This window comes from Nansenia antarctica (genome assembly GCF_963989245.1).
Source record: "Nansenia antarctica genome assembly, chromosome: 12".
Lineage (NCBI taxonomy): Eukaryota > Metazoa > Chordata > Actinopteri > Argentiniformes > Microstomatidae > Nansenia > Nansenia antarctica.
Window position 1 is genome coordinate 5,640,105 of NC_137682.1, and position 27,739 is coordinate 5,667,843.

Below are 27,739 nucleotides of genomic sequence, written 5' to 3' on the forward strand. Positions count from 1 at the left end.
CACATTGTCACGAATACATTTGCCATGGCATCTATCCATGCAATGTGTATGTAACACTAATAAAATATTCCATCAAATATTCCAAGAAATGTCTCTACTTCCTTGCTGTTGTCCTCTCCTTGGAACCTGAAACAAAAAGAGTGCAATTTATAATGTGGGTTGAGATTGTATAAACATCTAAACATAAATCACAGAAGGCAATGCAATATCTTTATCTCTATACCTTTTAATATGTGTTTAATATGTTTTAATATGTGTTTAATATGTTTTAATATGTGTTTTTTCATGCTGTGTTCTTATACTGTTTTTTATGCTGTGATGTTTTGTTTTATACTGTGTGATGTGATGTTTTATTTTATTCATTTTATGTTTCCATCGAGGACCACTTAGGAAATAAGTGTTTTAAATAATGCTTTCAAGTGCCATCCTCTTGACATTACTTAGTGTCATAATGCGTAAATGATTCTACTGTAAATTCCTAATAAAAATCAAATCAAATCGAAAAATACCTGTTGTCAGACACATTGACTTTGTTCTGAGTAGTCTCCTTTGAGAAGAAATCAAACCTTCCTCCCAAGCTTGTGTCACTCTGTTTTGGGAATGACGGTGCTTTCACTGAGGTTTCACTGAATGCTCTCTGCTGATGGGGCACAAAGGCACAACGTTGTTTGAGTTTCAGATCATTCAGTCTAATTTTGGCAACAAAATGCTGAGTTGAGACTAAGTTGAGTTGAGTTGTAATACAGCTGAGCTGAGTCTGTGATGGAGTAGTAACTCACTGTGGCTGTGTTGTCAAAGTGATTCCAGAGAGCAGAGGGCTGGTTGTGCTGTCTGATTGTAAGAGGAGGGCTTCCCACTGTTGTCTGAGGAATCACAGCTGGGGAGGCGGACCTGAGACCCATAGATCAATACATTCAGTGAATAGCCATATGATTAGGTAAGAGGTTTAACCATTTGACACTTGAAGCTCACCTAAGTGGGGTACTGGGTAGGCCTATAGTAAAGCGGGGTTTAGGCTGGGTACAACTGGATGGTAGTTCTAGTGGCGTTGAGTAATCTGAAACATACATTCAGGTATTATACTAAATATATTTAAATTAATTGAAATACTGGAAAAAACGAAATACTTTTCTCTCCTTGCTATCAAACCCTTTCAACAGTCATTGGCAGAGAGCAGAATACCTTTTAGCCTGTTACAATTCACTGCTTGAGTTTTAGCTTTAGCAGTACTAGACGTCTCACTGGCATGCACCAAATTCTCGTCGTCAAAATCCTTGCTGTTGTCCTCTCCTTCGAACCTGCAACAAAAAGAGTGCAATTTATAATGTGGGTTGAGATTGTATAAACATCTAAACATAAATCACAGAATCACAATGCAATATCTTTATTTCTATACCTGTTGTCAGACACATTGACTTTGTTCTGAGTAGTCTCCTTTGAGAAGAAATCAAACCTTCCTCCCAAGCTTGTGTCACTCTGTTTTGGGAATGACCGTGCTGTCACTGAGGTTTCACTGAATGCTCTCTGCTGATGGGGCACAAAGGCACAACGTTGTTTGAGTTTCAGATCATTCAGTCTAATTTTGGCAACAAAATGCTGAGTTGAGACTAAGTTGAGTTGAGTTGTAATACAGCTGAGCTGAGTCTGTGATGGAGTAGTAACTCACTGTGGCTGTGTTGTCAAAGTGATTCCAGAGAGCAGAGGGCTGGTTGTGCTGTCTGATTGTAAGAGGAGGGCTTCCCACTGTTGTCTGAGGAATCACAGCTGGGGAGGCGGACCTGAGACCCATAGATCAATACATTCAGTGAATAGCCATATGATTAGGTAAGAGGTTTAACCATTTGACACTTGAAGCTCACCTAAGTGGGGTGCTGGGTATAGTAAAGCGGGGTTTAGGCTGGGTACAACTGGATGGTAGTTCTAGTGGCGTTGAGTAATCTGAAACATACATTCAGGTGTTACTAAATATATTTAAATTAATTGAAATACTGGAAAAAAACTAAATACTTTTCTATCCTTGCTATCAAACACTTTCAACACTCATCGGCAGAGAGCAGAATACCTTTTAGCCTGTTACAATTCACTGCTTGAGTTTTAGCTTTAGCAGTACTAGACGTCTCACTGGCATGCACCAAATTCTCGTCGTCAAAATCATCCCAGTCGTCCCATTCATCTCCAAGGTCAAAGGTCACACTTGGTGTGTGTGATGACAATATGCGGCCGCTGTCTTCAGTGCAGTGTGTGCTGGGGCTCTCCCAGTGACCCCTGCTCTGGTTTTGGGGCGTGCTGGGGTTCGGCCTCTTGTAGGCATTGGGTCTCCCCCACATTGAGGTGCCTAACAACAGACAAAATGATGATCACGTCTGGGGTCTGTCCTTTTCTCTTACGAGGTTTAGCTTTAAAACAGGTCTGCAGTAATAGTCAGAAAAGACTGATGCTTTAAATCGATAGATACACCCAATGCATTTATATCTGGGAGTATTTGATAGGTGTAAGCAACATGGTAGCCTTTTCTCATAGCAGCTGTATCTCAGACACAATGCCTGTCACACCAGCCCCACAGTACCCGCATAGCTGTCGCGAGCATTGTCAAAATAATTTAAGTGCATTTTTCTTTTTAAGTAATTTTTTCTGAGTGGGGCAGTCCCACTCATATTTTTCATTTTATTTGACAGATACAGTGAAGATTTAGACAGGAAGGATGGGTGAGAGAGAGAGAGGAGGGATGACATGCAGGATATGTCCCCGGCCGGAATCGAACCGGTGACCCCGCGGTTACATGGTCGACGCTTAACCCGCTACGCCACCTAAGCACCCCTAAGTTCATTTTTCTAATCAATTCTGCCATCCACGTTATCTTTGAGTCTGCGAGTGGCATCACTAATATAGGAACTATTTCTACCTGAGATGCACTACGCCAAGTGAACCTTTGGAAAATCCTGCCTCTCTCATGCTCATTCCTCTGTCATTTTGTTCTTTTCTAGTGTTTCCATACTATACTATGGGAGTACTCTGGGAGTGAGACTCCCAAAAATTATCCAGTGTTATTAGTTCGAATTAAAAAACACTGTGTGGATTAAATTATGTTGACAATGACGAAGCTGCTTCCTCACACCCAAAGCCGAGCTGGCAGGCACCCTGTCGAAAGAGACTAGCGATGTGGTAACAGCTCCATTTCGGCCTCTATCGGCTTGCAGGAATTTTCACCGTATTGCATACATCTATCCTTTAAACATCTATACATCTATCCCTTAAACATCTATACATCTATCTTTTAAACATCTATACATCTATCCTTTAAACATCTATACACCTATCCTTTAAACATCTATACATCTATCCTTTAAACATCTATCCTTTAAACGAGTGCATAGTGGGTGAGAGCAGGGTTGATTTGGGAGTGGACATGAGTAATACTTTGTGACTGAACAGCAGTTTGTGCGGGTGGCACTCCCTCCTCTTCTTCCATAGTCTGATACACCTCCTCCAGGTACACCTCCTTATACTCTGCAGGAGAGGGAACTTAAAGCTTAGTTACTCCTCGCAGTGTCCATTACATTGCTTTGTCCTCTTGAAGCATTGAACTGTAAACATACAAACCGTTGCCGTAAGTCTCAAGGTATGCCATCTCTTGAGGTGCTGCAAAGCCTTCTGCTGACTCCAACCTCTGTGGTCTTGTTCCATACCGATTCCCTTCATACCTGCATTTCAAATTCAAATTACAGTAGGAAACACCGTATTACCTTCCAACAGAAGCAAGAATCCCACAATTGCATTTGGTTCTTCAGCTTGTTTGAGATGATAGAATAGAACTGAATAGAAACACAATGGGCCGGTTTCACAGATAAGGCTTAAGCCTAATCCTGGACTAAAAAGCATCTTCAATGGAGATTTTACATTGAAAGTGTGATTTAGTCCAGGACTAGGCTTAAGCCTTGTCTGTGAAACTGGCCCTATATCATTTAACAACATAATCTTCCATATCGTTGGTAAGGCAGAACTGTGTGTGCATACCTTGAGACAGCAGGGATGACCTCCTTCGGTTTATAAGAGAACTGCTGCATGTTCCCAGCCCCGACTCCACCACTCATTCTCATCTGAAGGAAGAATCCCAGAAACAGTAGAGCATATATACAGTCATGGACAAAACATATTGGCACCCCTGCACTTCTTGTCGTTAGCAATTACAAATGCTTTGGTATTGTTTTTTTTGCATTGGAACAGCAGAGAAAAAAGCAGAGAAAAAAGGCCACATCTGATATCATTCCACACTGAACTGAAACTGGGTTTTGAGGGCCTGTTTAAATGTTGGCAGAGAGTTGACCTGTCTGATGTGGTTGGGGAGGGCGTTCCAGAGGGACGGGGCTGCGGCTGAAAAGGCCCCCTATCACCCCAGGTCCGGAGCTTGGTCCTGGTGGTCTTGAGGGTGGTTTGGTCGTCAAACCTGAGGCAACGGGAGGGGGTGTGGAAGCTGGACGAGGTCGGCAAGGTAGGAGGGGGCCAGATTGTTGATGGCTTTGTAAGTGGTGAGTAGTATTTTAAATTGGATCCTGTATTTGACCGGGAGCCAGTGTAGGTTTTTGGAGGACAGGGGTGATGTGATCACGGCGGTGAGTGGAGGTGAGCAGACGGGCAGCAGAGTTCTGGACATATTGGAATTTGTTTAGGATGTAATTAGGCAAACCATAGAGGACGCTGTTGCAGTAGTCGAGTCGGGAAGTTATGAGGGCGTGGATGAGTGTTTCAGCAGCGGAAAAGGACAGGGAGGGTCAATGTTCCTGAGGTGTAAAAATGCACATTTAGTAACCTGGTTGGCATGGCAGACATACTTTATGTTAAAAGTCAGCGAACCAATAAATGCTCAACTTCAATAATCTAATTCAGACTATCCTGTGTGTGTGTGTAAGTGTCTGTGTGTGTGTGTGTTCACTAGGCCAGTCAGCATTACAACGCAAGACAACATCAACAACAGGAAATGGGTTTGTGTTAAGATGACATGAGCCACACACACACACACACACACAACCGCATGCATAGACACAGACATAGACACAACACAGCCACACACAGACACACACGCACACCTGACATAATTCTGCATGTGACCCTTGAACACAGTGAGTCATACCTTATCTGAAGCTCCACCCTCTTACCTGCTGAGCAGGAAACAGTCGAGAGCAGAACTGAACCACACAGAAGGCTAACATTCAACTCTCTGGTGCTGCCGTTCACTAGCATGATCCACAACAATACATATGTATGACTCTCTAAAGGACTTTACACTCATTTACCATCAACATTCAAAACAACCACAAAGGAAGAAGCAACACCGTCAAAATCCGGATTTGACTTCCTACTGACTTCGACGGGGTGAGTTTTCAGAAGTGAACTTTCACCTCAGAAGCCTTTACAGGGGAGACGAAGGTGGTTAGAGAATGGCGTCTAAACCCTCTCTCTCTGAGGAGGATTTCTCCTGTTCTGTGTGCTGTGACATCTTCAAGGATCCTGTTGTCCTCCATTGTAGCCACAGCTTCTGTAAAACCTGTCTGCAGGAATTCTGGAAACAGAAAAACACTCAGGAATGTCCAATGTGCAGGAAAAAATCATCCACGCTTCATCCTCCTTGTAACCTGGTGTTAAAGAACCTGTGTGAGGCCTTCTTACAGGAGAGAAGTCAGAGAGCTGCAGCAGGGTCTGAGGTGCTCTGCAGTCTGCACGGTGAGAAACTCAAGCTCTTCTGTCTGGAGGATAAACAGCCCATCTGTTTGGTGTGTCAAACTTCAAAACAGCATAAAAAACATGACTGTTGCCCAGTAGATGAAGCTGTACTGGATAATAAGAGAGAACTCAAGGGTGCACTTAAACCGTTAGAGGAAAAGCTGAAGACCTTTCAAGAGGTTAAACTGACTTGTGATAAAACAGCTAAACATATTGAGAGCCAGGCCCAGCACACAGAGAGGCAGATGAAGGAGGAGTTTGAGAAGCTTCACCAGTTTCTACGGGATGAAGAGAGAGTCAGGATCGCTGCACTGAGGAAGGAAGAGGAGCAGAAGAGTCAGGTGATCAAGAGGAAGATTGAGGGGCTGAGCGGAGAGATATCATCACTTTCAAACACAATCAGAGCCATGGAGGAGGAGCTAAAAGCTGATGACTTCACATTCCTGCTGAACTTCAAGGCCTCCATGGACAGAGCCCGGAACACACTGCAGGATCCAGAGAAGGTTTCAGGAGCGCTGATAGATGTGGCAAAGCACCTGGGCAACCTGCAGTTCAGAGTCTGGGAGAAGATGCAGGGAATAGTGGAATACACTCCTGTGATTCTGGACCCCAACACTGCCCACCCACGTCTCATCCTGTCTGAGGATCTGACCAGTGTGACACACAGAGAAGAGGCACAGCAGCTTCCTGACAACCCAGAGAGGTTTGACTCCTGTGTCGTGGTCCTGGGCTCTGAAGGCTTTGACTCAGGGACACACAGCTGGGACGTTGAGGTGGGGGGGAATACACACTATGTCCTGGGTGTGATGATAGAGTCTGCAGTGAAGAAGGACGCCACAGGCTTTCTGGGTGGATCCTTGTGGATTAGTTGTTCTGATATGAAGTTGTATGCATGGGTTCCAGCATCCAGTATCCTGGGTTATCCAGGTCTAACCGCTCTCCTCAACGTGAGTCAGAACCCCCAGAGGGTCAGAGTGCAGCTGGACTGGGACAGAGGACAGCTGTCATTCTCTGACCCTGACACTAACACAAACCTACGCACAATCACACACAATTTCACTGAGAAAGTCTTTCCATTCATCTGTAATAAATGTAAACGTCATCCTATGAGGGTGTTACCAGTGAAGATGTCTGTATCCATGGTTACTCCCTCTGTCTGAATCAATGATGGACTAACTTACAGTACGTACTTAGACCTCTGTACTATGAGACAATCAAAGATCAATAACACTTACTAATGTCCTTAAATGTCCTCAATATTTCCAGAAATGTCTAAAGATGAATAAACCCTTTGATTATGATGTACAACTGTCTTACCATATCTTAACCATAACAACAAGGACCGTTGGAAGTTCTGTGTCATTTCTAGAGCATCACAGATACGTCATACACATCAACTGCTAATGTATCTGATCTACGGTTTACATTTGTTGGTGGCCCACTCTTTGATGGTACGCAGACATTACTGAATGTGTCTTTAAGTGTGAGTCTCTAATGAGACCCCACCTGGTGGAGGGGAGAGGATGAGCAGCTCTCTAGCTACAGAACACCTCTTCATATCCTCCATGATGTTGTGTTGATAATCAGTCATTGCTAATGTAGCATCTTTCTTTCATGAATTTGTTTTGAACCCTGATTGATTGATTGTATGAAATGTTTTATATATATATGAACATAAAATATTTACTTTAGTGCTTGCTTCTACAGTATGTTCTATGTAAATGTGTTTATCCGAAGGAACGAGAGGGTGGGGTCAAAGATGATGCCGAGGTAGCGGACGTGGTTGGAGGGGGTTACGGTGAAGCCATCGATGTTGAGTGAGAATGTCTGGGTGGAACGGGTGAGGGACTTTGGGCCGATGATGAGGATTTCCGATTTATTGCAGGGTTAGGGTTAGGTTTTAGTTGCATCCATGATTTTATGTCGTTGAGGCAGGTAGTGACAGTGGAGTGGGTGTTAGGGGAGATGGTTTTGGAGGAGAGGTAGAGTTGGGTGTCGTCGGCATAGCGATGGAAGCGGAGGCCGTGGCGGCGGAGGACCTGTCCAAGGGCAAGGATGTACAGGATGAAGAGGAGGGGGCCTAGCACTGAGCCCTGGGGGACACCGTGGGTGACTGGAGCAGTGGAGGATTTACAGTTGTTTATTGAGATGTATTGATGTCTGTCTGAGAGATAGGACTTGAACCAGGAGAGGGCGGTGCCGGTTATGCCAATGTGTTGGAGACGGGTGAGGAGGATGGAATGGTTGATGGTGTCAAAGGCGGCGCTGAGGTCGAGGATGAGGATGAGGATGGTGAGGTGACCAGAGTCAGCAGAGAGGAGTATGTCATTGGTGATTTTTAGAAGTGCTGTTTCAGTGCTGTGTTTGGAACGGAAGCCAGATTGGAATGGTTCATACAGGTTATTGGAGTCAAGGTGGGATTTGAGTTGGTCAGCAACAACTTTCTCGAGGATTTTGGACAGGAAGGTGAGATTCGAAATGGGCCGGTAGTCTTGGGGGTGTCAGGGTCGAGACCGGGTTTTTTTAAGTATGGGGGTAATAGCAGCGAGCTTGAGGGCAGGGGGGACAATGCCGGTGGACAGGGAGGAGTTAATTATGTTTGTGATGAGTGGGGTGAGTGTGGGGAGACAGGCCTTGACTAGGGAGGAGGGAATGGGGTCCAAGGCGCAGGTTGAGGACTTGCTGGTGACTGTGGAGGATAGGACGGAATCAGTGATTGGACTGAAAGATGGAAGAGGATGACTTGGGCGTCGTGGGGGTTGGAATGGGGGATGAGACCAAAATAGAGCTTTTTGGTAGAGCACATGATTCTACTGTTTACAGAAAACGAAATGAGGTCCTCAAAGAACAGAACACAGTCCCTACAGTCAAACATGGTGGAGGTTCACAGATATTTTGGGGTTGCTTTGCTGCTTCTGGCACCGGATGCCTTGACTGTGTGCATGGTGTCATGAAATCTGAAGAGTACCAAAGAATTTTGGGGCACAATGTAGGGCCCAGTGTCAAAGCTGAGTTGCCAGATAGGGATGGACGGTTTTTCGGTTATACCGAAAACCGGGGTTTATAAAAATAGAAACGTTTTTCTTTAAAAAAAATAATATATTCTATGTTGTTCAAAGAATAAAACTGGAACATGTCACATGTTTGTCGTGTGTGAAAATAACAATGATACAGTCTGAATCTGCCGCGCAATGAGTGAGAGGTTTGGTCAGTTGTGAAGAATAACTGAGGATTAATATCTAATTGGGATTATATTTAAGGGTAACGAATCACTCTATGGGAAAGATAGTTGCCTTCAGTTATTGGTAGATAGGAAAGGTTTTTTACAATTACTCGCTTACATTTAATAAGATCATTTTCGCTGCTCTCTGTAAAGCGCATTGGGTCACTTTTGTGAGAAATGCGCTATAGAAATAAAATGTGATTTGATTTGATATCAATCAATCAATCAAACTTTATTTATGTTCTATAGCACAAATCATGCATTGAATGTAACTCCAAGTGCAGTATTTACTAAACCACAATATAATAAAACAAGAGCTATACGGATCAAGAGTGTTTGTGCACAGCGCCACTGTGTGTGAAGGCGCTACTGAAAGTGATGACAGAACGCATGTCTCAGAAGATACGCGGTCACTTAGTGACGCAAAGGTAGTTCTGTATTTATCTCTATCTGTATTAGTACATTTATTTTGAAAGCTCTATTTTGACAGCTCTACCATGGGCACTTTTATTTTGATGGGGCATTCTTTGTTGATTGACTTACGACAGTTCAGGACGAGTCAGTCTCGCGGCATGTGGTTTTTATGAAAAGCTTTAAGTATGTTCACTGCATAATTCTAAGTCTAATATTTCAGTGATTATTGAGCAGTATTCAAATATTTAAATACATTGAGCAGCAGCTGAAACTTTGTCTAAGAACCAAGATATTGAGAAAGCAGTTCATTCAATGAAGACGCTGTTCCAAGAGATGATCTTCCGTGCAGGGGTGCACCCTGGATCAGCGGAGCTGGTGTGTTAAGTGTTCATGTGTTTTCATGTATGGTGTAGCTTACAAAAGTCTGCCTTTCCACTTATATTTGTGAAACTGAGTAGCCTAAATGTGTTGCGACTGTGCTTACGGTGTTTTAATGGTGTTCGACATGAGTGTATTGTAGCAGTAGGGCTCAATTATTTGAAATTGTCGCTCTTTTTTTTCCCTTCTTTTTCTTCGGTTAACCGGAAAACCCCGGTTTTAGTCTTTGACGGTTTTTCGGTTTCAATAATTGGAAACCGTCCATCCCTAGTGCCAGATACAGCAGTTGGGAGAAGGCATCTTTCAAATATGAGAGACCTGGAGCAGTTGGCAATAGAAGAGTGGTCCAAAATTCCAGTAAAGAGGCGTAAGAAACTCATTCATGGTTACAGGAAGAGATTGATTTCAGTAACTTTTTCCAAAGGGTGTGCTACCAAATATTAATCATTTTTTCCAGTCCATTTTTTGAGTTCTGTGTGGAATGATATCAGATTTTTTCTCAGTTTTGTGTTGTTCCAATGCAAACTAAATAAATAAACATGTGAATACCAAAGCATTTGTAATTGCAACAATTGTCTGGGAGAAGTGGTGCATTATCTGACAGAAGGTTGTGCAGGGTGCCAACGGGTTGCCAATATGTTTGTCCATGACTGTACAAAAACTGAAAACTTTTGACTGGTACTGTATATATATGTATATATAAACATTCACATAAATCTCCTGTCCTGAAATTAATTACTTCAGGTTAAGTTATGTGACCTGTTTCTCAAGTTATAACATACTATATGGGTCATGGGGGTTAGTAGTTTCAACCGACTGAAATAGTTCTTGTCAGTTCTTCCCTCACCTTGAGACGTTTGACTGGGGTCTCTGTCAGTGTGTCACTCCTAGTCCTCAGGTCGCTCAGGTAGGAGGAGAAATTTGACTCCTGGTTTAGAGGCCTCTTCAAAACCATCAGAACTCCAACTTTGCCTGGCAGATAATGCAGTGTATATACAGGAATCTTGAGGTTAATTTCAATACCTTTCTAAGACTTTTTAAAGACTAATAAACTAATAAATTCATGAACTTTTACGTTTTTAGGACTCAAACTCTTTGGACAGAGTCTAATTCAGAAAAATACCAACAAAATTCATTAAGTCATGATAAGACTTTTTAATACTTATTAAGGGTCTTGATTTTCCCAAAATTGATTTATCACCGCGGATACCCTGCTAGCAGATAATGGTCAAAAGTATAAGGGAAATTTCAATGAATGTGGTGATCGTGGTCTTCGATGAGTGATTCAACTTACAGCAGTCATGACCACACTGCTCCTTGTTTTTGCAGAAGTGGTTGCACTGTCTTTTGCCTGGGTCTGGTTGTGAGAGGCCTGGATTTAAGCAAGAGACACAACAAAAACAACAGTCCTCTGTGACTCGGTTTGTATAAATATCAGCAGGGTGCAAAACAATGCACTCAGGGATCAAGATTAATCCATGTAAATATGAATCCATTTACGGTACTTAAAAAAAGCAATAGCAGTATGACATGTAGGACAAAATATCCTACCATTGTCTGTAGAACATGTGGATGTGGCATTTGGTCTCTGTGGTGTAGACTCTGCTTGCTGAGACAAAGGCCGTGCTCTCCGCGTTGCACCCTGTGCTCTATGGGCCTCTGTCCTTTGCACTGTGTTATTATAAGGCAGCTCCATGGTGTGTGATTCAGCTCCATACCTCTTTGCCCCAGAGTAGAACACACTGAACTTCTGCTGAATGTCAAGTCCCACTGCAAAAAAAATGGCATAACACAGCTCAGTAGAAACAGAATGTAGACTGCCGTATATATCACCTTTTTTCAAATTTGATCAAGCTTAAATTACAAATTCTCTTTTTCAGTAGATACAGTGACCTCCACAGTGCCCAGTTCAAAGTTATTTAAAAAAAATTGGTTTCACCATTTATTTCAGGGCTCCAAAAGTATAAACATATAATGTCCAAATAAAGTACTCATGTTAAGGATTTGGTCAACAATCTTGTTGCACGCAATAACTGCCTGAAGTCTACAACCTATTGACCCCACTAGACGCTGGGTATATTATCTGGTGATGCTCTGCCAGGTCTGTACTGCAACCATCTTCAGTCGTTGTATGCCTAAATCTTATCATCATTTTCCGTTGGAGTCTGATATATAGGTGTCTGTCAACATGAGGACCAAAGTGATGTCAATGGAAGCCATTATGAGGCTGAAATATCAGAAAAATCTATCAGAAACATAACCAAAAACCTTACTTACCAAAATCAACAGTTAAAAAAAGAAAGAATGCTTGTAGGTAAACAAACAACAACAACTGAAGATGGCCTGGCAGTACAGGCCTGGCAGAGCATTAGCCAAGAATATACCCACCAGTATGTCTGGTGGGGTCAATGGGGCGCAGACTTCAGGCAGTTATTGCATGCAAAGCATTGTTGACCAAACACTAAACACAAGTACTTTATTCGGACATGATATATTTATTTCCAATACTTTTAGAGCCCTGAAATAGGCGGAGTATGTTTAAAACATTTTGTACTTTCTAAATTGGTGAACCCAATCTGAAAAAGAAAACCATTTCATTAAAACTGACGATCTCTAACTTGACCCCATAGTAATTGTTCCTCTTTCCAATACTTGGAAAGAGGGAACTGTAGTTATCTTTCCTGTAAAGAGCATTGTATTGCATTTGTGTATGAAATGTGCGACACAAATAAAGTCTGATTTGATTTAAGTTGTCTGTGCAATGTATTCTAATGCTAATCCTAAATGATGTAAATACAAGATGTATAGTTTGCTGCCTAACCGTATTCTGAGCTGATCAGACTGACACCGATCTCCTCTCCTTTTGAAGCTTTCGCAACTTCAATCTTCTTTGACCAGCTACCAGACTTCAACAGCATCAAGTCTCTGATAGAACAAAAAAAGATTATTTTAAAGCTGCCTTTTCTACTTTCACTGTCTCTCTTTCACCCTTTCTTGTATTAATGTATGGTGTATCATATTCTTACTTAAGTTTCTGCAGGAAGACCACATTATTGTCACTGTCCCCAATGATCAAGGTGACATAATGGTGGTCAGGAGCTGTTTTCTTTGACAACAGCTGACCGTGGTTCTTCAGATTCACTGTTACAATAATTTCTGCGGTGGTCACGTTGTACCTGGGAAGCTAAGGAAGGGGAAAAGGAAATATATAGTCTATATATATATACAGTATATAAACTCCTCAAAAAAAGTTTGGAAACGTTATTTCAGTCGATTCTTCCTCCCCTTTAATAATACCAATTGGTATTGTATTTTCTATCGTTGGAAAGCCTGATTAGTCACCTTTACAACGAGGTACAACTTGTAAGGAGCATGCATTCGTGGAATGAGTAACACAGCTAAACGTGTGGGTAGCGGCCCAAAAAGGGGAGGATTAATCAACAAAAATAAAGTTTCCGAACTTTTTTTGAGGGGTTTATATATATATATATATATATATATACACATATATACGTATGTGTACATACAATACATATACAATATACATATACATATAATATAATACATATATATATATTATAATAATAATAATAAATAATAATAAATAATAAATGTATAATAATACAATATACATATTACATATATATACATACATACAAGAAGGTGCTACTGATCAGCAAGTGAAATTCATGAAGTAATAAACTAATTATGGATTATGAAGTTACAAATCATGTTTCATTCAATATTCATTGTTTTCATTCATTTGAAATAAAAAACTGAGAAAGTGATATAAATAGGACCCTAGATGGAACACTCACCTGCTCTAAACTAACTTCATGCTTGGGGAGATTGATGATGGCCTCTCTCAAATGGGTACCAAATGGAGGATGTCGGTTAACAATCTAGAAAACATAAAGACTACTATGTAAATGTCATGTAAACATCCTGTATAAATCTATCATCTCTGACATCACACGCAATAACATTTGGTACACAATATCAGTATTGATTGTACACGTCAACATCATGTTTTCATGAATGTATCAATACAGTTTAACCACTAGAGGGTCGTCATCAACAACAGTGGTTTTCCAGCACTTTCTAATTACAGGTGATTGTTAGGCACAACTACACTTGCTTACCAACTCCAGTTCCCTAGCGTTGGTTTGTTCAATTTTGTTGAAGGTTGTGAGCCCAGCGTTCACCATAGCTGTGGAGAGAGTCAACCCTGGAACAGATGGATTAACATTCATGGCATGGATTCATGTCAGGAATTACATTTATTTCTCAATTGGATCTATCTACAATAGTTTCATAACCTACCAAAACAATCTAAATAACAAATCGTGAGCTTAGAATTATAAGGTTCTATCTCCGTTTAGGGCAGTTCAGAGATATTGAGCGTCAAAGTTTTTACATTCCATTATGTTTTATGAGATGGAACCTTTGTATTTTATGAATTACTAACTAAAAAATGTCAACATTTAAAAAATAACACCACACAGGCATTAATAAACACCTAATGGATCAGATTATGTAAAAAAAACTCAATTTTGACAACAATGGAGATAGAACCTTATAATTCTAACGTCACGAGTGTACTCTCCTGTCACTCTACCTATTTTCTCCAGCTGCTTGGAGACGTAGGGGGAGTTCTCCCACAACTTGGCTCTGAAGCACTTGGCCAGGATCAGGGAGTTGAGCAGCGCAGAGCAGCCTGTCTTGGAGCGCTGGTTTAGAAACTCTGCCAAACCTGGTGTGGTTTAAAAAAAAGGAAGAAAATCTATATGTTACGGTACATGTGGGACTACGGTACATGTGGGAAAACTAGGGTTAGGGTTAGGTGCTACGTCGACTTGGTACATGCTGGCATGTCTAACCTTAACCCTAATCCTAACCCTAACCCTAACCCTAACCCTAACCCTACCCCTACCCCTAACCCTAGCACACTAGCACCTAACCCTAACCCTAACCCTAACCCTAACCCTAACCCTAACCCTCTAACCCTAACCCTCTAACCCTAACCCTAACCCCCTAACCCTAACCCCCTAACCCTAACCCTAGCACACTAGCACCTAACCCCAACCCTAGTTTTCCCACATGTACCGTATTCCTACATGTACCGTAACATATACCGTATACAAAATAAACAAATATAAATATATATAAATATATTATAACATATATTATAAAAGGAGATTTATAAAAGGAGATCTTTTTTATGAGATATGAGGGGAAAGAATTGGACCTATGATGATAGCAACATCAAATAAAAACTGAATACAATACAATACTAATAGTATGTTTGTTTGTTTGTTTGTTTTCACTCAGGCACTGTCCATAGGCCTCTCTTCATGCCCTACGATTCTGTGATGTCTTTTAATAACACAATGCTACAAACAAAATGTCCCTACTGGGACAATAAAGTCATTATCTTATGTTAGTACAGCCAATCAAATCAAAACATGTATTCCTTAGGACCACTTATCATCAATCAATATTGTATATACTTTTACAGATTTGCTAGTTTTGATTGGATTTCCTAATTTTTGTACATTGGCTGATTCTGACTCCATTTCTGAAGATTCTCCCTGTATCCTGCGTGAGTCCAAACTCTTGGATCGGAATGGAGCCCAACTGAGCTTGAATTAAACTGGGGAAAAAGAGTGGAGAAACAATGTGAACACATTACATGTTCGGAAGGAAGCACATCCCCGTCCCCGTCCCCCCAGAACCCACCCAATTTGCTTACTTTAACTTTTGCATAGTTCTGTGTCTGAACATACCAGTTCACTTTCATCTGGTTATTTCTTATCTTCCCTTCCATGGGATACCTGGGTAAAAGTCATGAGGTGAAGTGTTGATTACTACATTTTTATAAACACACTGCTATGTCTGTCTGTTTTTATTTTATGTATTTAATGTATGTGACCTAGGTGTGTTTTTAATGTGGAAACTGTATTCTTGAGCTGCACTTCTGCCTGTCAAAGGAGAATTTCTGTCACTGTGTGACAGACAATAAAGCTATCTTGAATCTTGAATCTTGATATTCTATGTGGGCCATTTGATTTGACCTGTTCTGACCGTACATAGGCTTTCATCTAAGTCTCCTCTAACCTGATGGTTATCCTGTTCTTATCCTTGTTCAACGTGTTCAGAGTTCGCTTCTCGTTCACTCGCAGCTGCACGTCGTTGAACTCCTTGCCCTTTGCCATCAGTTCAATCTGTGTGAAGAACCAGATTTAATCTACAGCATACTTCTCAATGTCATAAACTACATACAGTAGAGTCTACTATCTACATCTAGTCACTTTACTCCACAAACAACATAATACAGAATAGTGAAAATGCAGTCAGAGATCCACATACCAGCTCAGATAAGGTCTCTGTGCCTGCCACGTTGCTGAACTGTTTTATAGTGTCAAAAGCCACACAGTACCTCGCCATCAGCCTGCCTGCCTCTATAGGAGATCACAACACAATTAAATTGTCTTTGAGTTTCAATTCAGGAGTTGGGGGGTTTTGAAAAGCACATGGATTGAACAAAGAATATAATATAATACTTTCTTGTCCTTCAAGATTAAATAATTTGCATAGTCTAGACGTTGCACAGAAATAAATGCGGCTGTGGCGCAGGAGGTAGAGCCACCGTCTAATGATCGCAAGGTTGGCAGATCGGCGGTTCGATCCCCGGCTGGCCACATGTCGAAGTGTCCTTGGGCAAGACACTGAACCCCAAATTGCTCCCAGTGAGCGGGCCGGCGCCTTGCATGGTAGCTTGCCGCCATTGGTGTGTGAATGTGTGTGTGTGAATGGGTGAATGAGAGGCCGTTGTAAAGCGCTTTGGATAAAGGCGCTATATAAGTGCAGTCAATGAATCAATGAAGTTGGTATTGACCACCTACAGCAAATGGAAATGGGCGGAGCCATCCTCACCTGTAGTTTTGATGTTGACGTCCTCATCCATAGTGACTAGACCTACGGAGGCCAGGGAGTTCAGGTTCGTCAGACAGAGCCCTAAGGAGACACACACACACACACACACACACACACACACACACACACAGCACCTATACTTCCTGAGGAGATTGAAGAAAGCCCAGCTGTCTCCTAAGATTCTGGCCAACTTCTACCGCTGCACCATTGAGAGCATCCTAACCAACTGCATTCTAACCAACTGCATCACACACACACATTTTTACAGAATTTCGTCCGATTCTGATTGCTGGCCGATCGATCAGGGCATCCCTAATATATATATATTCAGGAAGGTATTTTACAGGGCAAATATACAGTTAGTAGCTCTCTATAATATGAAGTCAACAGCAAAGGAAACAGTAATTCCCCACCTTGCAATTTCGCTTCGATTCCACATCTGTCCAATTCAGTGGAAAAGCCTGAAATAAAAATCACCGGCAGCTGATTTCTGTATGTCTTCATGTTTAACGGTGTGAGATGCTTCCATAGTTCATTGAGCTTGTCTCATTGCCAGTCTTTTTAAATTATATTATATTTACTCAGAAATGTGGGCGGATCTAGTATACATACTACATTTCTCGCATACTCAAATTTCACATACTATGCAGTGTGAACGCACTACATACTCAAAATCTACGTCATACCTAGTATGAATAGTACGCTAGTATGCTATTCCGAGAGGAAGAGTTGAGTGTCATCTACGCAGCGGTAGTATGCTATGACGCTAACAGTGTAGCTAGCTAATAGTGTACTGTAACTGCCAACTGTAACATCCATGCTAACTGGCTGATTCTGACCGTAGTGTTTAGGGTTCTTCAGGGACCTGATGTAGAGGAAGGTGGAGCGGATCCAGTCCAGGGCCATGTTGACATCAGAGATGGTGTGGAGGACGATCTCAGCGTTCAGGTGCTCCACAAGGTGGGTATGCAAGCTGGCAAAGACAAGACGTCAACATTGCTGACAGCATGCAACCCATGCAGAGTTTAAGACAGGGGGTAGGTAAAAATCTATATTATTACTATATTAATCTAGTATACCACATACATGTGATATACACTCACAAACACTTTATTAGGAACACCTGTACTGTCCAAGCTGGTGGAGGTGGTGTAATGGTGTGGGGAATGTTTTCTTGGCACACTTTGGGCCCGTTAATACCAATCAATCGTTGCTTGAATGCCACAGCCTATTTGAGTATTGTTGCTGACCATGTGCATCCCTTCATGGCCACAATTTACCCATCTTCTAATGGCTACTTCCAGCATGATAATGCACCATGTCATAAAGCAAAGGTCATCTCAAACTGATCATAGAGATTGATCTTTCTCCTCCATCTTCTACTCATGTCCTACTGAGAACGGATTCTAGGAAGAAGATAGGTTCCTGCTCTTACATATTCTCCTACTAAAAACCTAAATGGATTTTCCATTTCAGCCACACTCTCGCTACACTCAAATTCTGTTTTAAGAACCTCTTCGGTTGTTACGGTGTATCACAATCAGAGTATCATTATGCTTGAGTTGGGTTTACTTTGCCAGTCTTAATATTACTGTACCTGCTCTCTATGATTTCCGCCCCGTTCATAAACTGCGTGTAATTGTCTTTTGTTTGAGACTTGGTCATGATCACTGCAGTCGCTGACGTATCAAACTAGAGAGAGAAAAAAACATAATTTAACCTAGCTAGAACCAAAGTGATGGACCGTATACTTTCAAGCATACTGTAAAGCATACAGTAAAAGCGTGGGGTGTGATTGGTCTGTACCTGGGGCCTGCCTGCTCGACCAATCATCTGCAGCATATCGGAATCGCTATACTCCTCACAGGAGCCCCCGATGTAGTGCATGGTGGACTTGACCACCACCAGGTGGGCTGGCAGGTTCACACCCATCGCCAGGGTGCTGGTGGTAACTACAGGGTACATACAGGAATCTTGAGGTTAATTTGAAAGTGACAGTTGGATCTAAGTGACAGTTGACACTAGAACAGCCGTGTCTATGTTACCTACTAAGACACAAGATCTCCCATATCACAAACCACCACTGTGATAGTCCCATTGCATTATATGTTTCATGAAAATAATAATGTGTGATATCTTTGGAGGATTATGGCAGTATTGTTCATGCACTAATACATTTGATATTTAAGCCATTTTATTAATATTCTAAATGCTGCCATTGAAGCGCTTCTATACATTGATGTTATTTGCTTGACATTTTGACAAGTACATGGCATACTACTCTTCATAACCAAAGGTTAATGCTTACATAGCACAGGCAGGTCACCCATAGTGAAAGCCTCCTCGATCAATTTTCGATCTGACAAGTCCACCCCAGCATGGTGGTAACCAACCCCAAACGTGACCAGATCTGAAACACACAAATACCGGACTTGTTCTGTCATGTTCTACTGCTAGGGGACAATATATACCTTCTTATGCTTGTTTAATAAAAATCAATACATTGTTTCTCTGAAAAGGTCTTGCTTTTTCTAGAATTCTTTTCATGTGTGCATTCCAGAGATTAATTGACATGAGATACATGTGACATGGTCTGATCGTTTGGGCTGCAAGTCGGCAACCAATCAAAATGTGACTTTTATTTTGAAACACAGAAATACACAAAATCCAACGTTGTTGAAAATCACAACACAAACTCACTAGTCAAGCCAAAATACTGCAACGCAATGGATTCGGTGAGTAATCCCCATTGCTACCTAATATAACAGTACTTTACATTGTTAGCAGGCTCACAAAACAAGCTGTGTTAGTTGATTAGCGAGTGTGTCATTGGTTTTCAACAACGATGAAATGTATTTATATTTTTCGAAAGAAAAAGTCAGAACATTAAATCGGATGCCGACTTGCGGACCAATGGACCAGACCGTATCACATATGAAATATTAGTCACAACCAGATAAAGAGGATTAGGACAGAATTGGCTGATAAAACTGTTGATTGAGCACAAAATATGTGCTTTACTGTAAATCTTGTGATTCTAGTGGGCTGCAATTCAGAGAGCATTGATATCTATGGATGACACATTTTCTGAGATATTAGTAAAACAATTATAATAAATAAACCATGAACCTCTGAGTTTGGAGTCTAGGAGAGAGTTTGCATACTTCATCAACCTGCAAATAAAAGATTCAATGAATTCCATCAGGCCGGACTGACAACAAGGTAAAACACCATAGCTACTACAGCACATACTGTACCCATAAGACGGGATATCTCAATCTCTGTATAATGAAATAATATCTCTATTTATGGAGAATAAATAGGGATTAGGGATCAGCTCAAACCTTTGTTTGTGCTCAATACTCATGAGGAATCTGGCATCTTTGGCAAGGACAGTCGCTGACTGCTGTACCCCTTTTCTTGTGGAGCAAAACTGTCAAAAACGTACAAAATTATAATAATTAATAACTGGAATCTAACAGTCTTGGTCATATCTACTAAGCAAGATTAGGGTGACATTTGGCTAATACTGTAATTATTCCATATCTTGGTCCAAGGTAAACATATATGATTGTCTGCTAATTTCAGGTGTGACAAAGTGCAACTTATTCAGACAATAGGAGCTTTTCTTTTTCAAAGTTCAAGTACAGACATACAGTATTGTGGAAACAAGACAAGGGAAACAAAAGAGTGGGATTCAGACACTCAGAAGGTTGCCTACCACGAGTGTAGGCTTCTGGTCCGAGTAGGTCTTAATGATGTTGGCCATTTTGTAGTTGAGTGAAAGATCAAACTTGAACTCTGATTGGTTGCTGCTGCAGGGGAAGCCAAGCACCACTTTCCTCAGCTTTACGGGCCGGTGACTGTCGTCCATCTCCAGACAGGTGGCCGGCCCTCCGTTGTCACCCAGCCAATCAGCTAGCTGTGGAGACAAACCACTGTGATTTTGGATTCATGTTAAAGTTTAAGGCTAATCATTGGCTCATTCTGAATTGAATTCCAAGATGAAGGTATGGAAAGGCATATCGTGATGTTAGAATTATAAGGTTCTATCTCCATTTTTGGTCATTTTATTTTTTAAATGTTGACATTTTTGAGTTAGTAATTCATAAAATACAAAGGTTCCATCTCATAAAACATAATGGAATGTAAAAACTTTGACGCTCATTATCTCTGAACTACCCGAAACGGAGATAGAACCTTATCATTCTAAGCTCACGATATTAGAACAATGAGACAGAATGATTTCAGGGAAGGAAGCCAGTCTAGATAATTTGTAACGTCTGACAGGAATCCCTCTGAAGGGTCTTCGGCCACTCACATCAGAGATATTGGGAATAGTGGCGGAGACAGCAACAAATCTCATGCTGAGGTCTGCTGCCTGGGAGTTCTCAGCTGTGCGGTAGGCATGAACCGTCTTCATCCTGCTCACCACAACCTCTAGTGTGGCTCCACGCGTTGTGTCCTTCACCACATGCACCTGAGCACAGCATAGGTTGAATACATTAAATTGTCAACATAACACACAACACAGCACTCAGACACCCATACAGATACTACAATATAGAAGGACACATTATTTATGTGCACGACTGAATACTCTGAAAGATTAATAAATAATATATCGTACACAGAAATAACACACTTTCCGGTCCATGCTGCATCAGTGTATTATGATCAAGTGAATAGTTGAATAGTTGAGGGAACGACATTTATGTATTCACCGACCTCATCAATAAGGAAAAGCCGCACCAACTGCAGCAGACAGTTATCCCTCCACCTTCTTGTCATGCTGTCCCACTTTTCCTTTGAAGTACAAGTTGTGTTATAGACTCAATTTAAAATGGATTAAATAATAATGTTTTGCCATCAAACCACACACAATACTCCATAATAACAAAGCGAAAACACATCTGCAAATGTATCAAAATTAAAAAGATTGATACAGATATACGGTACCTAATTTACATAAGTATTCAGACCCTTTGCTATGACATTCTTGAAATTAGCTCAAATGGAAAAAATATCATCAATATCACTCAATAAGTTGAATTGAGCCCATGTTAATGCAAGGTTAATAGTTAATGTGATTTTGGAATCAATATCTTTGTTTTTATAGGGTCACTGATTTGCAGAGGAATCAATTACACACTGTGTAGATCAGGTTGTCATTAATACAAACTGCAGAGAAAGTGGCTGGAACTGTGTTTATTTGGTTTCACTACAAAGCATTGAGTTTAGTGCAAGTCCAGCACATCATGCAATGCAGTTTCTGCACCATCCCTTGTGTGAAGAATAGTGGTAGCTGCATCATGTTATGGGTATCTTTCTCACCACCAGGGACCGGGGTGTTTCTGAGTTGGTAGTGACATCCTAATCTACAACAGTGTGTAATTGATTCCTATGCAAATAAGATTATTTCGGTGTACTGAAAGAGAGATTATAAATACAAAAGATATTAATTCCATGAAATCACATGAACTATTGCATGAACTATGCTTGCACTCAGATGGACTCAATTCAACTTGTTGTAGACTTTTTTTGCGTTTAGGCAAATTTACATTCTTTAGCAAAGGGTCTGAATACTTATGTAAATTAGGTGTTTCTGTATTTCAATTTTAATACTAAATTGTAATACTCTTTTAATCTCTAAATATGTTTTTTTTCGCTTTGTCACTATGGGGTATTATTTGTGGATTGATGGCAAAAAATCTATCTCATATATTTTAAATTGAGGCAACAAAATGTGGAAAAACTGAAGGGTTCTGAATAGTTTATGAAGCCACTGTATTTCACAAACAAATTCGCTGACTAAGATCCTAATGTATCTTTCTGCATTCCTGGTGTACAGTATCACTCACACTAGGATATACAGTATCACTCACACTAGGATATACAGTATCACTCATACTCATACTAGGATATACAGTATCACTCACACTAGGACATACAGTATCACTCACACTCATACTAGGATATACAGTATCACTCACACTGACACTAGGATATACAGTATCACTCATACTAGGATATACAGTATCACTCACACTCACACTAGGATATACAGTATCACTCACACTCACACTAGGACATACAGTATCACTCACACTCATACTAGGATATACAGTATCACTCACACTGACACTAGGATATACAGTATCACTCACACTCACACTAGGATATACAGTATCACTCACTAGGATATACAGTATCACTCACACTCATACTAGGATATACAGTATCACTCACACTAGGATATACAGGATCACTCACACTCATACTAGGATATACAGTATCACTCACACTCACACTAGGATATACAGTATCACTCACACTCATACTAGGATATACAGGATCACTCACACTCACACTAGGATATACAGTATCACTCACACTCACACTAGGATATACAGTATCACTCACACTCATACTAGGATATACAGTATCACTCATACTCATACTAGGATATACAGTATCACTCATACTCACACTAGGATATACAGGATCACTCACACTCTCACACTAGGATATACAGTATCACTCACACTCACACTAGGATATACAGTATCACTCACACTCACACTAGGATATACAGGATCACTCACACTCACACTAGGATATACAGGATCACTCACACTCACACTAGGATATACAGGATCACTCACACTCACACTAGGATATACAGTATCACTCACACTCACACTAGGATATACAGGATCACTCACACTCACACTAGGATATACAGGATCACTCACACTCACACTAGGATATACAGGATCACTCACACTCACACTAGGATATACAGTATCACTCACACTCACACTAGGATATACAGTATCACTCACACTCACACTAGGATATACAGTATCACTCACACTCATACTAGGATATACAGTATCACTGACACTAGGATATACAGGATCACTCACAGGCGTGGTCATAATAATATGGGCATCCTGAATCTCAAAGAAGTCGTCGATCTCCGTGTCTCCAGTCAGCTCCTTGCAGCTCAGCCCCAAAGGCCCAAACTTTGCCTTCCAGTCCTCATAGCGCTGACTGCATAGAGCTTTAATGGGAGCCACTGAGGAAAACATGGAGTGTTTAGTGAACTAACTTCACTAAATGTTATGACATTTTCGTATACTAACAGCCTTTGGTAACTGTGGTATTTGTGTAACTGTGTAACAGCCACATTTCATAGCATAGATTGGCTTTTGGTGTGTGGCTTTCTCAAGTCATTGAGATCTTCTTGAGACCCACAACCAAATGATGAAACCGTGGTTCTTACCACTATTTTAGGTTCTTGCCACAAACTGACAGCCATGATGACCCACCCATTTGTAAGACACGGTTCGGTCTACTGTGTAGCTGGAGTGAATCTGATTGGATAAGAGTACTTACTGTACACAGCTTTGACGTCCCGCCAGGGCTCGGTGGTCTGCATCAGTAAGCGGACGATGGCCAACTCAAAGAGCACTGTTTTACCAGAGCCAGTGGGCGCGCAGGCCACAAAGTTCTTACCAGTGTAGAGAACCTGCAAAGATATTTAGTTCAGAAACGTTTTCTACAGATTATTTTTTTGTTTTTTGTAAATCAATTATTTATTTCAAAACAGTACACATGAAAAACTCAAACAAACACCAAACAAAATAAGTGTCTGTCCTGATTTTTTATTTTATTTTATTATCTTACCCCCCCCACTATAAACACACAAGTAACCCCCCCCCATGGTGATAACATCCCTTCCACCCACCCCCCCATAGTTCTTCATTACACTATATTTGGTATATCATAAAATCATAATAGTACAACAATTACAGGTTACATTCACATCCAACACTTCTACAGATATTGTTAAATGATTATGGACCAAATGAAGTGTAGATTTGTGCACACTTACGTCATCCAGTGCTTTAGACTGGACGTAGTTGAAGAAAGGGAACTCTTTGAAGACAGATCTAAATTTCGTTGCTGTTTGAGTTTTATTAAAGAACAAACAAGAAACAAAACATACCCCAACTACTAGTCTTCAAGTATCTATTATTTAATTTCTTAAGTTACTACGGTACTTAAAATATGACAGGAGGTAAAAGGATACGGATTTCAGTGACTGGACGGAGTATTCCAGGCGTACCAGAAGTACCTCAAATGAAAGATTAATCATCCACAAAAATATTATCTACTTTATGCCAACACAAACCAATTTCAGTCAAAATGGCTGACATTGTTACCACCTACTGCTCATTACTGTCAAGTGAGCATAGGTGTGCTGCTCACCACATTTAACCTCATTAAGCCAGAACCTACAGTGACAACTGCAGCCATGACCACACAGGCACATTATTTAACTATAAAGGCCAATGCACACGGCGTGCGATTTTGTCGCACGACAACATTCGGTTCTCAATTCACACCACCGAAGTGTGTGGGTGTGAATGGAGAATCGAATGTTGTCGTGCGACAATATCGCATCGCACGCAGTGTGCATTGGGCTTAACGCATCATAAAAGTAATACATGTAAATATGACATATGTTTATAGTTGCAGATATCTGTTTTCGTTTGTGCGGTAGTGGTACCTTGTATGTGAAGGGGCTGGGGTGTCAGAGGGAGAATGTGAGCCCTCTTTGTGCCAAGCTTGTCCTGCATTGGCTGTGCTGCTGCAGGCGGATCAAAAAAACTGGGGCTAACAGCAGCTGACTGGCTTGCTGCTGGTGGTGGAGGCTTGGTCGCCATGGAAACCTGGTTGAGGAAAGTTCGAGCTCTGGGCCTTGACTGGCTGTGGTGGTCGCTGTTAGCAGAATCTGCTCTGTGGTTCAACACCTGCCCACTGGGAGGCCTGAACAAACTGTAATGAAGGGAAGGAAGAGAGGACGTTTGTTGGGTGGAAGTATCAATATCATAATGAAGCTACACTGAGATTATAATAAAACAAACTGTAATGAAGGGTTTGAGAGGACGTTTGTTGGGTGGAAGTATCAATATCATAATGAAGCTACTCTGAGATTATAATAAAACAAACTGTAATGAAGGGGTTTGAGAGGAAGTTTGTGGGTTGGAAGTCATATCATAATGAAGCTACTCTGAGATTATAATAAAACAAAGTGTAATGAATTATTTGAGAGGAAGTTTGTGGGTTGGACGTCATATCATAATGAAGCTACTCTGAGATTAATAATAAAACAAAGTGTTAATGAAAGGATTTGAGAGGAAGTGTGTGGGTTGGAAGTCATATCATAATGAAGCTACTCTGAGATTAATAATAAAACAAAGTGTAATGAAGGGGTTTGAGAGGAAGTTGTTTGTGGGTGGAAGTCATATCATAATGAAGCTACTCTGAGATTATAATAAAACAAAGTAAGTGTGCCCCGCGGTGGTGTAGCGGTCTAAGCACTGGCCACTAGTGCAAGTTGCCCACCGGGGACTGGGATCGTATCCCAGCTCGCCAGATCCGGATATGGCTGGGGCACACACGGGGAGCGACATATTGGGCGGCCGCTCCCGAGGGCGGTATAGGAGTAGTTCCGGACAAGGATCCGTCGCGCAACACCGCCCCCGTCTGGTGCTGGAGTAACGGTACTGGGCTCGAGGAGCCAGTCAGCTAGTCTGCCTGGCGCCCTCCTCTGGGACTGCCGGCCACGGGGTCGTGCGGCGGATCCTACGCAATAGGCAGGGGATAATTGGATGCTAGGTTGGGTTCAATTGGCTACCAAATTGGGTGAAAAAGGGGATTTTTTTTTTTTAAAAAAATAAAAAAGTAAGTAAGCCTTGAGAACCGATGGTTCTTCTCGAGCCTAATGGCCCATAGGCCATCTCTTGTTTCCATAGCATGAGGTGGCTTGATGTACAAGTTTAAGCCCTTGACGTGACGCTGGTATGTCGCAGGGTCTTACCCACCATCCAACATTTAATGCTGAGTGCCAAGCAGGGAGGCATCGGGTACCATTTTTATAGTCTTTGGTATGATTCGGCCGGGGGATCGAACTCACAACCTTCCAATCTCAGGGCGGACACTCTAACCGCAAGGCCACTGAGCTGGTCTAGTATAATAATGTACATACATGTAACTACCTACTGTATATGCAGAATACACAATACACCTTTGTCTTTTTTCCACATTAATGGCTTACCTTCTTCGTAAAGGTAAAGGTGAGCTTTGGCTGAAGTCCAGAGGGTCACATCTCCTCTCCGGTGCATGACCAGTATACTGTGGGGTTTCGTTTTGGCTTCTGTTGCCCATTGCGGAATCCTGGGGATCATTCACGGGGGCTTCAAAAGGCCAGAGGGCTTCACACCCATCCTGTCCCTCAGGTTCCTTTCCTACATTAAAGAAACTCTGAAAACCTTTTTCGCTGCTAGTGGCTCCTTTCAAAGGAGGGGGAAGGAATTTCTTTCTAGACATCTGAGAGAAACCTGCATTGAGGACGGTCAGAATTATAATAATAATAATAATAATAATAATAATACATTTATTTTATAAGGCGCCTTTCAAGGCACTCAAGGTCGCCGTACAACAAATTTAAAAAACAGTTACAAAATTCAAATACAATTAAAAATCAGAGGAGAAATATACAGTATATACATAGCTAGCAGCAGAGCAACACGGGAACAGTAAGTCAACGGACATACGCCTGCGTAAACAAGTGGGTTTTGAATGTGGAGATTGAATCAATGTTCCATTATTATTATTTTATTAATTTCCTAAATTCACTGAATTGAATGGGACTTTGGGCCACTAACAACACAAATTAAATCACATCACACTCACTGTATGAGGAAAGGCTCTCTGCCTCTTTCTGGATGTCCTGCGAGACTGGGATCTGGGAGAGAGATGGAGGGGGCTCCAGCTGCCAAGCATTCTGCTCTTGACAAAGAGGCTTGCTGGAGACAGACAGGACCCAAGGTAATGTGATATGTTTAAGCAAGAACATGAACCATAACATGAGGACGGTTTGAATGTGGATGCAGGTTGTTTCTGGTTCTACTACGGTACTCACACTTTGTGGACCACCGCTGGCCTCTCATAAAACAGATTGTCCAGAGACAAGGTGCAGTCAATTGAATCCAACAT

At 41.4% G+C, this 27,739-nt stretch overlaps 2 protein-coding genes across 2 annotated transcripts; one reads left to right on the top strand and one right to left on the bottom strand.

Annotated features, from left to right (window-relative positions):
- Positions 1 to 56: 56 nt before the first annotated feature.
- On the bottom strand, positions 57 to 27,739 carry hfm1 (helicase for meiosis 1; the record flags this gene model as incomplete). The annotated part of the gene is made up of 41 exons (XM_080543194.1): positions 57 to 126; positions 510 to 640; positions 780 to 877; positions 1,231 to 1,298; positions 1,397 to 1,527; positions 1,667 to 1,764; positions 2,063 to 2,335; positions 3,418 to 3,507; positions 3,601 to 3,701; positions 4,015 to 4,097; positions 10,581 to 10,705; positions 11,028 to 11,105; positions 11,285 to 11,503; positions 12,555 to 12,658; positions 12,760 to 12,917; positions 13,552 to 13,635; positions 13,876 to 13,961; positions 14,352 to 14,486; positions 15,289 to 15,386; positions 15,520 to 15,567; positions 15,851 to 15,957; positions 16,103 to 16,194; positions 16,670 to 16,750; positions 17,083 to 17,130; positions 17,509 to 17,642; positions 18,267 to 18,361; positions 18,476 to 18,621; positions 18,978 to 19,079; positions 19,799 to 19,842; positions 20,014 to 20,102; positions 20,391 to 20,591; positions 20,991 to 21,149; positions 21,398 to 21,475; positions 23,599 to 23,750; positions 24,071 to 24,203; positions 24,570 to 24,640; positions 24,768 to 24,812; positions 25,248 to 25,516; positions 26,848 to 26,917; positions 27,437 to 27,549; positions 27,666 to 27,739. The coding sequence occupies 41 exons, from the start codon at positions 27,737 to 27,739 to the stop codon at positions 57 to 59; spliced, it is 4,581 nt and encodes a 1,526-aa protein (XP_080399320.1).
- On the top strand, positions 5,436 to 6,878 carry LOC308168486 (E3 ubiquitin-protein ligase TRIM35-like; the record flags this gene model as incomplete). Its single annotated transcript, XM_080543086.1, has 1 exon — positions 5,436 to 6,878. The coding sequence occupies one exon, from the start codon at positions 5,436 to 5,438 to the stop codon at positions 6,876 to 6,878; it is 1,443 nt and encodes a 480-aa protein (XP_080399212.1).